The 17,697-nt window shown below is 33.2% G+C and overlaps 2 protein-coding genes across 8 annotated transcripts in view; one reads left to right on the forward strand and one right to left on the reverse strand.

The window, feature by feature from the left end:
* LOC117122450 (signal peptide, CUB and EGF-like domain-containing protein 1) overlaps window positions 1-5,305 on the forward strand; it is a 44,102-nt gene extending 38,797 nt beyond the window's left edge. For all 7 annotated transcript variants that reach the window (XM_033268028.1, XM_033268025.1, XM_033268024.1 and 4 more), the window contains 4 exons: window positions 504-707; window positions 1,493-1,645; window positions 2,505-2,584; window positions 3,067-5,305. In XM_033268028.1, coding sequence (XP_033123919.1) covers window positions 504-707; window positions 1,493-1,645; window positions 2,505-2,584; window positions 3,067-3,234 — 605 coding nt within the window. In that variant the 3' untranslated portion in view covers window positions 3,235-5,305. The remainder of the gene's footprint in view (window positions 1-503; window positions 708-1,492; window positions 1,646-2,504; window positions 2,585-3,066) is intronic.
* A 952-nt stretch (window positions 5,306-6,257) lies between these two features.
* LOC117122439 (histone-lysine N-methyltransferase set9-like) lies at window positions 6,258-16,908 on the reverse strand. The gene is made up of 9 exons (XM_033268010.1): window positions 16,770-16,908; window positions 15,181-15,327; window positions 14,677-14,842; window positions 14,358-14,467; window positions 13,611-13,777; window positions 12,568-12,587; window positions 11,014-11,150; window positions 10,012-10,187; window positions 6,258-9,647 (listed from the first exon to the last, which is right to left on the reverse strand). Exons 2-9 carry the CDS (start codon window positions 15,321-15,323, stop codon window positions 8,563-8,565), a joined length of 2,004 nt encoding a protein of 667 aa, XP_033123901.1. The 5' UTR covers window positions 15,324-15,327; window positions 16,770-16,908; the 3' UTR covers window positions 6,258-8,562.
* Window positions 16,909-17,697: the final 789 nt, after the last annotated feature.

The raw sequence follows: 17,697 nt of genomic DNA on the forward strand, positions 1-17,697 counted from the left end.
TCCCTATTAAGGGGATAAGCCTACTTTTTTGGCCACTAAACAAGGGAAAGTATACATTTTAACACTTGGCCAACCCCTATTCAGGAGACACTCCTATAATTAAGAGTACACTTTTTTTGGTCTCGAATGTGTCCTGTAGTTGTTAGGAGTTCTACTATTGCCTGAGGTAAAGCCTGTAAAACATTAAAATTTATTTAAACCATCGAATTACTCACTTAAGAGATTGTATTGGACGTTATCAACTTACAATTAAACACAGATTAAACACAATTTAGTTTTAGCTAATCAACAGGCTTTACTATGCATATCTTTGAACTGATTACCAATCAATTTAAATGTCTGTATACCAGCCAATTAAAATGTCTATTTGAAGAACCTTTTACAATTGATCAAAACTCTTCATCAATTATGCCCAAAATTAAACATGTGAACTTGTTACAATGCTATCTTTAGTTATTTCTCTCTGTCTCAGAATTCCAACCTCATATTTGTTGATTTTTTAGGTCATCAGTGCGGAGGCGTTATTGGTCCCGAAAAAGGCTTCATTGAGAGTCCCAACTATCCAGGCGACTATCCAACAAATGTAGAATGCGTTTGGACAATATTACCGCCCTCAAATCGGCGGATACTGATAGTCCTTCCAGAAATATATCTACCGAGTAAAATAGATGACCGATGTGAGGATTTCTTAGTCATGCGAAGGACAGGTAATGTATAATGATAATAAAAAATAATATATAGTATTATTATATATTTTTAAGACTTATTCTTGGTGGCTTTTTGTGTTTGGGGTCTATTTTCCTACACCTAGCAACAAAAATACTGTACTATAGAGACTGTTAATTAGTTTGTGACTTCCCAGGCCTCCTATTTTGATATTTATTAACCTACTGTATTGTTAATTGATTGTCGCATATTGTTTACCTGGAATTAACAGTGACCTGGGTTAATTTAAATATCTGGGGATTTGATAGATATTGCGATTATAAATTAATTATAGTCTTTGTACTGATTGAAAACTAACATAATAATTGGTATATACATGAAGTAAAGAGCTGTGGTAGAAAGCATTTTATTATTTCTCTGTAAAGCGCATAGAGGCAATGTGCAATATGCGCTATATAAATATAACATTAATATTATTATTATTATTATTATTTATTAAAGTTCGCTGGAATTCATCATGAAGTGATGAACCAAACAACCAACCTGTTAGTGGGGGTTTCTATCTCTGTTGGTTGAGGATTGAATAAAATAAATAAATAAATAAAATGACATGATTTTTGTGGAGGGTATAGAAATTACTCGTTTTATATGGAGTGCAACAATAAATGTAGTTTACTACATATGTGTCTGCCTTTTTTATTGGCCAGGTGTTGTGGAAAACAGAAATATAAAACTATGACACATTATAGTTTGTGTCATAGTAAAAAAAAAAAAAGATGAATAATGAAAAAGAATAAGAAATAATAAAGTTTTTAATTGTTTTCAGAATCACCACATTCTACAACCACATTTGAAACATGCGAGACATACAGAACACCTTTAGCATTTACAGCGAAAACCAGAAAATTATGGATCCAATTCAAATCAAATGAAGCACGAACTGCAAAAGGATTTCGTATTCCATATGTAACCTATGAAGGTAATATGTTACTGCTTTTCCTAAACCTGCTATATGTTTATGTTAGTACATCCTGCAAAGGACATAATGGTCCATAACTGCACTGTACCAGGGGCTGTATGGACCAACACACCAAGGTAACCCTCTACTCATCTCGAAAGATATACTGGGTTCTTTAAAGTGCATAGGAGCCAATTGTGTAAACTGGGCCTACGGTTTATTTCCTTATTCTAGAAGACTTGTTCCACCTCCGGAACCATAGGCGAGTGTGCCGTTCAAACCAGCGCCAATACTATGGCTGTAGGTTACAGCGCCACTGCCTTAACCGCTCAGCCGTCTGGCTCGCCTTACTTGCTATAACATGTAAAATAATATACGGAATAAAGAATTTAAAATAAATAATGAAATTTAGTTTCTGAAAATTACTGTCTCATGACACATGGCCATATTTTTGGTTGGCTAACTTTAAGCAATTCATCCTAATCCTATTTTTGGTGGCTCACATTTGATAAATGAATCCTTTTGCTCACCATCTTGGAATGTAATGTATTACAAAGCCTCATTTACATACATGCTTGTATCAAAATGGTGCAAAGAATTCAAAATTGTGTATATAGCCGGGTGCTAACTGTGCCCGACAATCATAGGCCAACACAATTCCGTGGGGAACGCAACACCATGACAATCCGTTAAGAAGACTGCATCGTGTCGTCTAATGCTCACCGGGAACAGAGTTGGAATCGTCGGCCGACGGTCGTATGACGCAGTGAATGACCGACTTTAGTTGTAGCAGTTTGTATCTTCATATGATACAATAACTGTAAAAGTGTTTCACAACTAGTTCTAAAATATCACTGTTAATTTGTATTGTTTTTTTTAGAGGAATATGAATATCTGATTGAGGACATTGTTCGTGATGGTAGGCTTTATTCTTCAGATCAACATCAAGCTATTTTACAGGTAAATCAACTCAGTTGCTAAATTTAGTGATAACCACACCGTTTACGTAACATTGGTCCCCGGTTCCATTCCCATCACTGCTGTCCTTGCTTCAGCAGGACAGCTTAATAGCACACTGTTTTTTGGATGAGGTATAATCAATGCAATTTTTTTTCCTATTTTATCCTGACTTGACAAGTTTGACTTTTCTCTGTAATAAAAATAATGGTGTCGAGTTAAAAGAGCACATATTGTGGAGACCTGTATGCACTAAACATTAATGTGAAATTAAACAGACCAAGAAAGTAATACTGTACTTAATCTAACCTTACGTAAGATGGAAATTGCAGACGATATTTGAATTAAAATATTGCATTGTTGACCGTTGACTCTGAGGAGCTCATCTCCCCTTTGTTAGGCTATTTTTGTTTCTTGCTGCTGGGTACCATCCACCCATTCACCCATCTTTGCAGACTTACATTATTTTAATCCATATATTTCAGGATAGAAAAGTTGTCTCTGCGTTACTTGAAGTTTGTGCCAATCCTCAAAAGTATTACCAGTACAATAACGAGTATCGTTCTATTCTGCCAGCATCGTTTGTCAGGTTTTTAGAAACGAAAATAGAAAGGTTTCTTGTCATCCCAAAGACAGCACCAGGAAGAAGATGAAGTAAAAGTTGATAACATATTGCATATATTTTATAAAATGGAAAGCACAGCCGATATTTGAATTAAAATATTCTGTATATTTTGAAGTTGTATAAATTTTAAATAAAAAAAATGTTTTGTGTGCGAATGTCAGGGTGATGATTCTGTTAATTTGATTTGATGAAATGTTTTTTAAAAATCTAAATCTAAAGTAGCTCTTTCTTGAGGTTATGAGATTCAGTAACAATATTTTTAAAGAACTTAAAAATAAATAGTTTTATAACTTGGCAATTGGTTAAACATAGATTCCTTATACACGTATCCATGATCTTAAATTCTAAATGGTGTTAAAGGGTGATTAATATAAATTAATTACCTATTATGCAAAAAAAAAATGAAAAAAAAAAAAAAAAATGAGAAAGGCAAGTGAATGGTAGCCAAAGGTCTTGGTTTTGAACCCTATGTGGACAGTTTTTTTATTTTTTAAAAAACTATTTATCATATTTATTACTTTTGTGTTTGGGCTGATTTATGTGATTGGACATTTCTTGTAACCATGGTGTGTGAAAAGCTGGGCACTCGCTGTGTCAGCCGACAAATCCAACTCTACACTCTTGGACTTGATGCCATCTACTATTTGTCGGTGGCAGTCAGGATGGATTGTCATTAAAATAAGAATAATCTGTGGCACGTGCATTGTTTTTGTGTCCATAATGACAGGTGCCTTAAGAGAAGTTTAAACCAGGGAGTTGTTATAGTGACTAACAACTCCCTGTTTAAACAAAGTACAGCCTCTTAGCTTTGAGATACATTTCTATGCTCACAGCCAGTTACAATGCAAAGGTTCAGCATGTTTGCACTGTAAACATGAGTGGCATCATTAATGCAGGTTCACATTAAATCATCATTAATTTAAATCAACAGTGTTATTTCTGTCATCATTGTAAAATTTTATTTTAGTATATATTACCATAGGACTGTCTCCATTACATTTTTTTTTTTAACTTATCCATTATTCTAAAGCAATAGCCAATTAAAAGTAATGAACATTTAATGAAATGTATAAACAGGGTTTTGAAATAAATTATACTAAATCAATACTACTGTAGGGTCCTTAAACATCTTTATTAGGTGATTAAGTGAAAGAGCCCTGGTTAGCATTACTTTTGAAAACACATAATGTGGGTGTTTTTACAGCAATCAGCCTCACTGTGTACTTATAAAATTAGTTAATTTATCGAGTAGTATTTTTTCATGTGTAAACTGCAACTATCAGTTTAAATGTGTTTCAATAAATATTACTAAATTATTTGATTTTAATTAATAATATTTTTAATCAATATTATTAAATGATGTATAGATATTTTTAGATTATTGCTAATGATAATTGTATGCAAATTGTCCATACTATGGACACTTTTCTGCTTTTATGTTCCGTAAGAAAAATTTTTATTTTGAATAGGATTTATATGACTTTATTGCATTTTTATTCTTGAGAATAATCATGAAAGAAATTAAATAAATATGGTATGTATGTAAATAAATGATGGGGTATATTCAGTAGCAAGAAATGACAAAGTATGTGTATGTAGCCAAATTTGGGCTCTGGGATTAATGTTTGCTGCAGGGTTTCTCATGCAACTTCACATGAAGGCCCGGCTCGCAAGCCTACTATCGGCTCGCGGTAAATGTGTTATAGCAAAATTTCAATGCACATGTGCTCATTGTGCAACCCGAGTGATATAAGTATATGATGGGTGTGGGGTTGTTTGTTTTTCCAATGCCACAAACCGAAGATTAGTCAGTTGCTATTCAAGACATGTAGAAATAAGTTTAAAGACATCACTGTAGGCACATTGTTTCAATTGTATTATTGCTGCTTGATATAAATTGCTTATACTTAGTGAATTACACACCCGAATAAGCAGTTATCTTCTGCAAAGCAAGTTCATATAACTTTGTCAAAAGCTGTAAGCAAAATAACTGTGTAATGTAAATTATTAATAAAACTTGATATAATGTTATCTTAATGTCAATAGACATAAGCAAGTTTGCTGCATAAAGTTGAAATTAAAACAAATATGTATAAAAACGATGTTTACTGTAGTTATTTTGTTTAGGTAGCATGTAGGTGATGTATGGTGGTTAAGCAGGCCATTGATAATGATGTTTAACAGTCATTATTTTGTTTGTGTAAAGGGTAAGATGAGAGAGGGGTGATGTATGGTGGTTAAGCAGGCCATTGATAATGATGCTTAACAGTCATTATTTTGTTTGTGTAAAGGGTAAGATGAGAGAGGGGTGATGTATGTTGGTTTTAGGCTGTTGATATAATTGTGCCTGTGAGAAATTAGTGTGGGTTATAATTGTGAGATGGTGTATCTGTTGGATTAAGGTTGTTAATAAGCAGGCCAGTGATGTGTGGTTAATTGTGAGATGGGGTATTTGTCGGATTAGATTACATATCTTTTATGTTCAATACATCAAAGATAGCTTAAGAAAGTCTGAATAATTATTTCCTGTGGGGTTCTGGTGGTGGATTGGGCAGTACATCAAAAAGCGTTTCCAGCTCTTTTCTGGGGAGTGAACTGCATTGTTGTAAAAAGCTTATTGTACCTGGACCAGTAGATTAAACTTCTCTTTCAAAAGATGGTGAGATAGTTGAACTTGAAATAGGAACCAAAGATTTAAAAGGATCTCAATGGTTTAGCAAACTGAGCTGCTATGCTGTGGCTATTCGTGAGTGTGGGGCTGGCATTAAGATGGGGGAACATAAGCCAATGGATGATGTAGTGATAAAGTACTGTAGTGTCGCATAGTATTGGAAGTGATATATGTGTAGCATGTTACAGGAGGTTTATGCTTCTCAGCGATGAGGAAAATTCCTCTAGACGCCAAAGAGGGTGGGGATGAATTTGGGGAATTAGTGTAATTTCAGGTTATTTGTGTTTTTTCGGACTTCTGTTAAATTCTTGCAAGGTCACAACTAAGTTTATTGTACAACCAAAAACCTGAAGCTCAATACATTAAATTACAAAAAAAAATTAAAAATATTCCAAGTTTAATTTATTCCACTAAATAGACAATGTTCCTGGAATGTTTTTGCATATCCCAAGTTGACATCTGATGGTTCTACAGACTCTCTGGAAATACAACTGGCAAACTATTAACTCAAAATCAATATTTGTACATGGAATAGATTCCTTCATTAGCCTACAAGCATCATAAATATATGTACATTTATTTACATTATTTTTAATAATTAGGTTTTTACCACTATTTAGAAAAATCATAAAAATGAACACCATTCTGCTATGGTGGTTTAAAATAAAATTTTAATATTTTGAATTTAGTGTAGGCCTACCTTACTCTAAGGAGACTTCAAATCGGGTATAGAGACTTCCAGGGAAAGCAAGCCAGCCTCTGGTAGTGGAACTATATGCTTGTGGCTGAAAAAATTTCAAGAATTCTATCCATGCAGCAAAGAAATGTAATAACACAAAAATGTATCATACATATACAGTACCAGGAAATTTTTGATTCAGAGAAGCTAAGTTGAACACAGTAGAGAATTTTTTTTCCCAGCCCAAAATAAAATTAAACAATTTCAACTTTTACCTATTTACTAATCATCAAACTTAATTCAAATCTGGCAACTTCATTTCAAGCACAATACATGCTCCCAGATTCCAAGAACATTATTTTGACTATTTTATTTCAAAAAGAAAATGTTTTGTAAGTGGCAATTTAATTGCAGCATATGGCACTCTATTGCATGTGGGTCCAACTATCAAGAACAGTGTTATCATGTATAGGACTACCTTAAATAGAGTACAGTACTTAAAAATTAAAAAGAAGCTATACCTATGTGTGCAACAATAATGTTAAATCATGAAACATGTGACCAATTTCTAACATGGTTAAATTTGGTATGTTCCCTTTACTACAACATACACAATACATGGCATTTGTGTTATCATTATGTCTATATGCAAGATGGTATATGTTATAATCAATGATAGTTATTTAATATGGGATTTATGGCATGTATCCTATCCATATGACGTCTTATGTGTGTGTGTGTGTGTGTGTGCTCTTATTGACATATATAATCAATATGACATGCTATCAATATGGCATATATGCTATCAATAAGATGCACTGACAAATATGCTCTTAATATGACATATACCAGTATGTTATTAATATGGCATATATACATATGATAATAGTATGACATATATGCAGTTAATATGACATAATGCTATCAATGGCATGTTTTAAAGTATGCTATCAATATGATGCATATGCTATCATTGGTAAATATGCTATTATTATGACATAATGGAATGCTATGAATATGGCTTAATGCTACCATTATTACATTTATGCTAATGCAATCAATATGGCATACATGCTATCAATATGACATATATGGTAACATGGCATAAATATGCTATAAACATGGCATATATGCTATTAATGCGGTATTTTTCATTTTCCCAAAAAGGTGGTTTAAAAATTGTTTTGCTCCTTACGAATAAAGAACTGACTTCTCTAAAAAATAAACTACAGTGGAAACAGAACAAATGGCAAGATAATGCAATACCCCCTCCCAACATTTTTATTCTGACAAAATATCACAATATGCTAGATAAGCTGTTTGCACACAATTACTTTAATTCATTTTATTTCACTAAGATTTTTAGAACTGTAAGACTGTTTAGGGCCGGAAGAAACAATAAGCAAATTTTCTAAATGTGTAAACAATTTTCCACTAAAGCAAAGAGAAGTTCAATCACACCCATTTTGATAATAGATAAATCTACAATGACAAAAATATCAAAGATTTCTTCCTGTTAAGGTGAGAATTTTTTATACCTTGTTTTCCAAACCCGCCAGGCACCAATGATGACAAAGAATAAAATGAAATTTCATTTTTGGCCACTAAGTGCATCCACTGCAAACATAAAATGCAAGGCCTGACCCAAATGGAAGGCCTGACACCAAATTGAAATCTCCCAATAATAAGAAATTTTTATTTCTTTCTAAATTATGTAAATTTAACAGATTTATCAATCCGATTAGTTACATCGTATTATTGCATTATTTACGATTTGTTAAAATTTATTTTTTACGATTTATTTTTTTTTAACCCCACATACTGTACTCGAATTTTTTATCCGTAAATAAAATTGTAATCTCCTAGATGTTTTGGCAAAACAATTTTGCTAAAATAATAAGAAAACAAATCTTTCCCCTCCCCCTCCTCTGATGATCTTACAAAAACCGCTAAACGTGGTATAAGAATATCTCGCCGATTTATGGAATATGGTTACTGAGACAAGATTACTCAAACATCTGCGGATGGATTGCTTTACGTTTCTTTGGTTTTGGTGATTCTACTGAACATTTGATCGTATGTGGCGTGTCGACAACAGACGAATATGTTAAACCCATATCAAAAGTCTTCCCCGACAATCTGTAATCTTCAGAGTTTGAACGTCCTGTGCGGTGCTGTACCTGGGATGGTCTTGGTGAGAAATTTAGTGATGAGCGTCTCTTGCCGTTAGTAGGTGTCAATGTTTTTGTATGAAATTCATTTGAAAAGTTATTTGATTCTTCGGTAGACTTTCTTACACTTCTGGTACCGGGGGTTGGAATCTTTTTTCCCCGTGTTACCCGTTTGTTGTCATCTGTCGTTGAGTATTTATCATTTTTTGATTTGGATAGTAATTTTGAGTCTGTGTTTCTCATTGTTATCCTCAATCTGGGAATTCTAGTACTGGTTTGGTTTATCAATTCTGCATTGTAATGCACTGGTTGTCGTTTTCTGACACTTTGCTCATGATCGCATAAAATATCATCATCATTTCCATCTGATTCACCGTCTGTTTCACAGTTTCGCTCAAATGACTTTTCTTCATTTTTCTTTTTCAAGCTTCCACAAGAATTACTTGCCTGGTTGTAAAATTTCAGTTTAGAAATCCCTTTGATTTTCAGTTTTGTCTCACAGTCTGAAATTTCAGATTCGTAGGTAATGTGTAATCGCGAATGTTTTGCTTTCTTTAGTTTTCTTTGCTTTAAATGTTTTGATGAGGTGAATTTGAAACTGATCTCACTATCCGATCCACTCGACTGCCAACCACTATCCTGTTCCAAAACATTTTGTAATCGATAGTCCATTATTGTGTTTTGCTTGGGTTGATAACAGTCTGGTTCACTTTCAAGAAGACTGTTGGTGTTAGATGGTATAATTTTTGTTGGCGTAATTACGAGTTTGGCTTCTGGGAGTTTGTAGCCTTCAGCCAATAACAGTTGAGCATCACATCGCGCAATTCCTTTTCGTTCCGCGACTACGTCAACAAGATCTTTTGATGTTGGTGATACTGACATGTTTGGTAACTCTACATCCCCTCTATTCCTTAGTTTGTCTTTGAAAAAGAAGATAACAAGAAAATATAAATTTATATAAGCATAAATACATAACTTTTAAATACACTCTAAACATTTGATTTATATAGTTTATGAAGTTATTTTATATACAATTCATCAGTTAAAACCTTGAATCATGTAGAAACCTTGAATTTAGAAGTGTCTAGTTGACAATTGTCCAGGTGTGACATCACTATAATAATCATAATCATTATCAATTACATCTAATTAATGACTAATATACTACCAAAAATAGATCCCCATGTCAGAAATCCAAAACTAGTCATTGAAATTAAATGCTTTACAGGTCTAAAATTTAGCTACCAAGGAAATGAATTGACTGAAACTGAATGGGTAGCATACCATATTTGCTTATAGGTCTTTTAGTGGTGCCATTTAAAGACCGTCTTGGACTGACCGGATTTTGTTCTTTCTTCATTCGCAAGATACGTCCATCAGTGTCTCGAAAACGATAATTACTCTTCCCTTCTGGTGTCTTCTCCAGTGTTTCATTTCGCTTGAAAGCACCTTTCTGTCTTCTATTGTATAAAATATATAAAATAATAAATGAATCCTGAAAAATTATGTTTAGAGAAAAATTTTTTAAAATTAAATGGAAAATAAATTGGAATGTGACTGGAAGAAATAAGAGAGGAACAAGAAGTTATAATGCATATTAGAATGCAAAAAAAGAAATAAATAGTATTAGAGTGAATATTAGGGAGCGTAATATTTGCAAGACGACATGACTCTAGGGGCCTGTTTCTGCTGCCAAAAAAATACCGTATATATATATACAGTATTTTTAAAATATGTTATTTTTTTTGCAGCAGAAATGGGGCTCATAAAAATATACCTTATTTTATATACGGCATTTTTCCATAGTATTTTTGTTTAATTATGCTGGTATTTTGCAACAGATACCATATTTTTCATACCCAATTTCTGCTGCCTATAAAAATACCATATTTTGTATGACCCCTGACATAAGGTCAAGAGTCAACAGAGCATAGTGCGGGGTTGTGTTTTGATTTTTCTGTCAGCTTGTCTAAATAGATGAAACCAAAACTACAACATTCTTTAAAAAAACCATGTTTATCGAGAAGAAGAAAACTCACTACACAGGTCAATCCAAACTTCCGTCTCACGAAAGGCATTTTGGGTAATGAAGAGGACCTTTTAACACGACCACCTTTTAGCAGTAATAGGACACTGGATTTTAGATACTGTATTTTAATACGGTATATTTTATACCATATTTTGAGGATAAGCAGCAGAAACAGGCCCTAGAACGTATTCACTCATTCATGACAGTCACACTTTCTGTGCAATATTGAAATAAAATTGAAATAATTTATACTGTACCTTTCGCAAGTTTCACACTCACAACAGCAGTTGTCTTCACCGAAAAATCCATCACCATAGAAACAAGTGATTTCCTCCCCCTTTTTAATATCACGCAATACCTTGACACAAGCTGTATTGCGACTAGTTGAGACAAACTGCAATGAGAAAAGAAGGTTTGTCTTAATTAACCTCTGTTCACACACATTAACTGTGGTGAAAAATATGTGTGATATGACATCTTTATGCCCATATAAGAAAGTAATGAAATTTTCATGCACGCACATATGCAAATTAAAGAATATTTGGAAAATAACATAGATGTATTTCACTGATTTAATTCAAGGCAGGCAAGCCTGTAACCAAGTTGAGAGAGGGGGAAGTTTCAGCTGAACCCCTTTTTTGAACAGTTTACTACTGTAGTGGTATTTTAACATAACCTTTTTTTTTTTTATTAAAGAAACACTTCTGAGTTAAACTTGAACCTGGGGATATTGATTTTAAATTACTTTTCATTCATTTAAAATCATACAAGTTATGTACTGGTATAATTTCATTTAATTTAATGATTATTTCAATTTGCAGAGCTAGAGTTCAGACAAGTAAACAGTACTTCAACCTCAAATTATTTAATCAATCAACCTTGAATATTGATTCAAATAAATTACTGGCCCACGCAGCAACACAAAGGTCACATTAGCCCTCATCATTGGACTTATTCATGTACACAATGTACAGCAAGCTTCACTCACTCAGGAGTGTTCCTGGAAATCAAACTCACTGAGTCAATACAAATTTGCAGACCAAATAAATTATATATTATTTATGTCTAGATGAGAGATTCAAATAGTGCAGCAAACCCCTAAAATGTTATTCTTTTCTAGTTACAGCAAAAAAGGCATCGTTTTCGTTCTTTTTTTTTTTGTGGCGTTTCCCACTGCTGCAGTTAAGTACTGTGGGGGGAGAGCAAGATAATTTACCAAATTACTAAACTGTTTACATTGCATTCTTTTTATCACCAAGCAATTTAACAAGAATTTTGTTTTGTTTATCCATAAAATGCTATATATATTTTCTCTTCAACCTACTGTAGACGACTCTCCTTTGAAGGACTTTTAAAAAATAAGTTTGCATAACAAGGTACAAAAACATTTCGACTTAAATATCATAGGTTTGTCTGTTCACACTCATTAACTATCGTGACGAATATGTGTGATAATGACATCTTCATGCGCATATAAGGAAGTGAAACCTGCATGATCACACATATGCAAATCAAAGAATATTTGTAAGATAACATAAATCTCAACGTATTTCATTGATTTAATTCTAGGAAGGCAGGCCTGTAACCAAGTGAGTGAGGGTCAGCTGAACCTCCTTTTTAGAACAGTTTAATACTGTAGTGGTATTTTTTTTGGCTGGCTTTTCCCATTTGGAGGCGAATAGAGTCCTCCAAAGCTTTATTTTTTAATCAAATGTACTGGATATATCACTCTGCTAATTATTAATTTATGTCAATACCAAAATCTCATAAGCATCATAGCTAGGTTTAATAGTATACATAATAATACTTACCTTGCAGTTAGGTCTGCAATCTGAAAAACAAAACGCAACAGATATTTCAATTTTTTTTTTGTGTGCAACAACTCAATAAAAGGTGTATCATGATACGAAAAGGAAATAGATATCATATAGGCCTAATCATATGTACTACCATAATTCAAACCAATAAAGATAGAATATTTATATTGAATTAATTTCAAATAATGAGCCTAATCAACCATTTCACATCCTAATTCAGAGCTAGTCAATAAGCAACAATGAAAATGGAATTAGCATTGTCAGTAATAACAACAATAGAACCAGATATGCTTGCAATGTAAACATAATATCTTGTTTAGCATTTCAATGCTATTCTTCAAAGTGTATTATCTAAACATTTTAGAAGATTTTCTCGAAATTTGTTGTATATTTATATATTGGGCTTTTCCCCACAGTAGCTGGAAAATCCCCAAAATGGGCAGACCTTACTGCAGAAGTGGGAAAATTTTGATTTCATTTTTCTTGATGTTTGTGATTCTTATTTGTTCCCTGCTGTTGTTTTACACACTACACCTTGAGCACCAACTTTGGTGGTGATGTTTGCGCCTTACAAATCATTGTTATTATTATAGCATTTTTTGCAAATACAATGCTTGGTACTTCATTTGTACATCATGATATAGTATAAACATCATTTACCCTATCCTAAGTTATTAAATATATGGACCAGGTTTTGCCGGTTGAACAGTACAATTTACTTCCTTTTGATCTACATATTGTTGAAAATAAACAAGGAAATAATAATAACAATTTTAATAATAAAAATAATAATAATAATAATAATAATAATAATATAATAATAATATAATAATAATAATAATAATAATAATAATAATAATAATAATAGAGAAATCACAACATAAACATTACATGCCACATGCATAATTACACACAACTGTTCTTACAGTAAGTTTGGTTTGGATGTGAAAGCATGGGAAAGTTAGCTGGTTTACATACAGCATTTCACATTGAGATTAATCAACTACTACCATAGTAATAATAATACTAGGCCCTACCATGATTGATAAATGCTGCAGAGCCCAGCCATAGCTGGGCACAGTTCTTCCTAGTGGAGTACATAACGCTGAAATCATTAACACCCTGCTTCAACCACGTGTTCTCCTCTTCATCTGTCAGCTCAGCAATACAGCCAACCAGCAATTCAATCTTGTCATTCTTGTACCTATGTACGGGAAAAATATTAAGTAAGAAATCTTTGTATATTTCTTACATATGTGTATGTCAAAGATCAAGGCAGAAACAAATAAAATTGATGGATGGATAATGGATTTATTCAGCCAAAACACCAAGGATAACCCAAGAAAGTCTGTGGGGTCACTCTGGTGAATATTTGACAGTACACTGGGAGACAATCCCCTACTCTTTTCAGAAGAGGGTGGTGTAATGCGTTATTTAACATGCACATGGGCCATAATGCACATGGGACCAACTGCTTAGATGACTCATGGTGCACTATCATAACTTGCATTCCAGCCCTCCAACTGAAATACAAGGAGAGCAGCGATGGGATTTGAACCGGGGACCAAGAGATCTCCACGGTTCAGCGCACACACAGTGGCTACCACCAGTTTAGCCGACTGAGCTAAGCTGCTCTGAAAGCCTATGGGACTGTATATATGCTACCAGAATATCATGTACTTCATAAAATATGCTCTGTGATAGGAAAGATTATTTGCTTAGGTGATGTCAAAACTACTAGATGGATTATTCATATTTGCAGGGTCAGCACAGCTACTACATACCATTCCCTTGTTGCTAGTATTTTACCACCAGCGCCCTCAAGAGAATAACGATAACAGGGTACAACCTCAAATCCAGCCTCTTCATCAAACATTGCCAAGTAACGAAAAATCTGTAAGATAAAAAGCAAATATTTAATCAGACAGGGAAATAGTGTACAAATGAAAAGGAGCTGAGGATGTTGACATTTCAACATAATATACAGGATAAATTCCAGTATTTGTGGCAAACACTTAAATTATCATGTGAATAATATGTCAGAAAGAAAGATTCATTCATCTAGTGTAACAATAGCCACTGCCAAAAAAAAAAAAAACTTACATGCTCCTTGGTGGCTCGAACCTGCTGCTTTGATTTATTCAGGAAGTGCACCTTTGCCCATTCACCGGACATGTACCTTTCATAAGCCTCCACATAATTGTTATTCTTCTTGAATCTTTGCAAAATATCTCTTAAAACCTCTGGTTTCGGTCCAACAGGTCGGAACCTATTTTTAGAAAATAAATAATCATTTTAAAAAGGGAAAGCATACTTTATGAAAATAAAAAGCAAACAGAGCAATTCATATGACATTGAATTGATACAAACATTTAATATCAGTGCTATTTGATCAGTACCCTTCTATTATTACCCTTACCTCTCAAAAGGAGAGGTGAAGGGTATTGCAACAGCACACGTCTATGTTGTGTCTGTCTGTGTGTGTGTGCCTTCCAGGCGCAAGAACTACTGTGTGTTTGGGTGAATATCTAATGCATAAAACATTAGAAACTCAAAAATACATTTGTGGGCAAAACATAAAAATAATATAGGTTACAGGTACACTACCTAGGATTCATCTTATGGGTGGTAAACCCCAAGTATGGGTCAAGTGTAAGGTTTGTTGCAAGATCGTCATTCTCACTCAGTTCCCTGGCACTCATCGATACAGCAGAAGTCAATGCAAGCCCACAAAGGCCTTCTACTACCATGGCCCTAAAAAGAAACATAATAATAATTACAATTATTTTTGAATCTACTAACTAGGCCTAGGGCCTGTTCTCAAAACAAAAAAGGAATAATGATAACTAACTATACATTTTAAAAAGCATTATATTAACAAAAAACAATAATGATATGGTTATAAAATGTCTAAACTCTATCATATAACAGAAATAATCATAAATAAATCAATAAATAAAATACAGAAACTAAGGCCTACTTAAATTATTGTTTCTACTTTATTGCTTACCATATTTTCAGTCCTCTGTACAACTTAAATTTAGATCCTTGTGTGCACTAAATTAACTCTTAAACAGCCTATAGCTTATTCTAGATATCAAATACCAATTAACCCATTTCCAAAGCTCACTCTATTCATCAGTTCTTTATGGCAATATCTGAGGCTAAAAAAAGTTTGTATTTATATATATTTATATTTGTATTTTTATGCATATGCAATAATATAATTATTTCTAAATTTTCAATATTGTGTCAGTAATTTCAAATCCTTTGTACAGAATTTTTAATGTTTTTACATAAAGGATATCATGTTCCCTCTGTCCTTTTTTGTAATGTTTATCTATCTAATATCTTTTTAAACTTAAAAAAATTCCAATTTAATAATGTTTATAATTAATTATTCACTTGTTGTATAATTGAATAGCACTTTTTATGGTTTTTTTTGGTACATAATACATCATGTAATTGGCTTTACTGTAGCTGTTGGATGATGTTTGAAAAAAATAAAATAAAATATCTTTATTTTTGGTGCTGAAGAAAAAGTTAAATAAATAATAATTGTTACTATTTATAGCCTAGGCTAGGCCTTTAGCCTAGGCCTAGATAGCCTAATTATTGTTGATTGATAAAACATTTAATTCTCAATTGCATTGTAAATCATCATCCTGGTCCTTTGTCAAAAGTTACTACTACTACAGAGGAAGGTTTTTTCCCCCTTTATACACCACCAAGGTATAAATGTTACCTCCCTGCACAAAGGCACAAAACATAGTGGGTCACATGATGAAAGCCTAGGCTAGGCCTAGGCCTAGGTGGTCTATATAAACATGCCTAGGCTAGGCGACGTACAGTACAATACAAACAGGATACAACGCAACCAATGATATGGTTTAACAAGCAATTTTAACGTTTAGGAACAAAATACAATTTCATACACTAACTTTTGGGTATCATTACAATAAAATAAAATAAACTTCATCTATTAAAATATTTAACAGTCTTAAACAGAGAAGATTTAACACATTTTATTTGAAACATTGTCTGGGCGCGACCCGTGTGTCGGCCTAGCACCCGACGAAAACGTCGGTACTTCATGATGGAATATCTGAAATTTGTACGTAAACGAAAAAGAAACACACATCATTAGATCATACTTTACAAACTCATTACTTATTAAATTTCAAACAAATTCATACCTTGGAGTTTAAAAGTTAAGCAGCACAGGTGAAACCAAAACACAAGCAATCAAACGCATTTTATTTTTGAAAATGGCTTTCTATTCACTTCTTTGAGAAAAACGACGAAACATGGCGTCCATATTTCGATCTCGGTGGTGTGGCGCTCTTCAAAATTTCAAATAGGATCTGGTATGATTGTTTTCAATTTTGTTCATTTCTGATTGGTGCTAAACTGGTAGAGCAAACCAAAAACTGATTGTGCGGAGATTTAGTGTTCCAGTATTAATATTAAGGGCCTGGCTCACAGTCCTCCAGAAAAAGAAAAAAGAAAAAAAGAAGAAAACTGTCACCGTGAAATATACAAATCAAGCAATTAAATTTTTAATAATTATTATTATCAAGCTTTATATAGTATTTTAACAAACTTTAATCACCGATCTATAAGTGTAATTAGCAGTTAAGCCGGTACTTACCTTTTCGATCATAGGTTCTGAGTTCAATTAGGAAAACAAACCTTTATTTCTTCTTGCACACTATTGGTTACAGAACACAGCTCCCCCAGTTGCACCACCCTGATGCGGGTATGATTATACCCGACATCATCATGCAAACCGTCACGTAGTATATAATTGTAAGTAGTGTAGCCTAGGTTCTTTGGTTATGTTTTATTTTGATTACTGGTGATATCTGTGTGATACAGAAGAAGCATGTCTGACTTTAATTAAATCTTGGTTTTTTTGCACTAAATTCGTGTTGCTTTTGGTTTGTTGACGATCGTTTGGTTCTATCATTCATGAATTGCACAACAGTGATGTTTGTAAACAATATTGCAGAAGACTGAAAAAAACTTACAATATAATAATATAATATCTGTCTCTTATACACATCTAGATGTGTATAAGAGACAGCTAGTACAGCATGCACTGTAGTGAGTATAATTACAAAT

Source organism: Anneissia japonica, unplaced genomic scaffold, assembly GCF_011630105.1.
Source record: "Anneissia japonica isolate Jap-2015-1 unplaced genomic scaffold, ASM1163010v1 scaffold275_len1219475_cov178, whole genome shotgun sequence".
NCBI lineage: Eukaryota > Metazoa > Echinodermata > Crinoidea > Comatulida > Comatulidae > Anneissia > Anneissia japonica.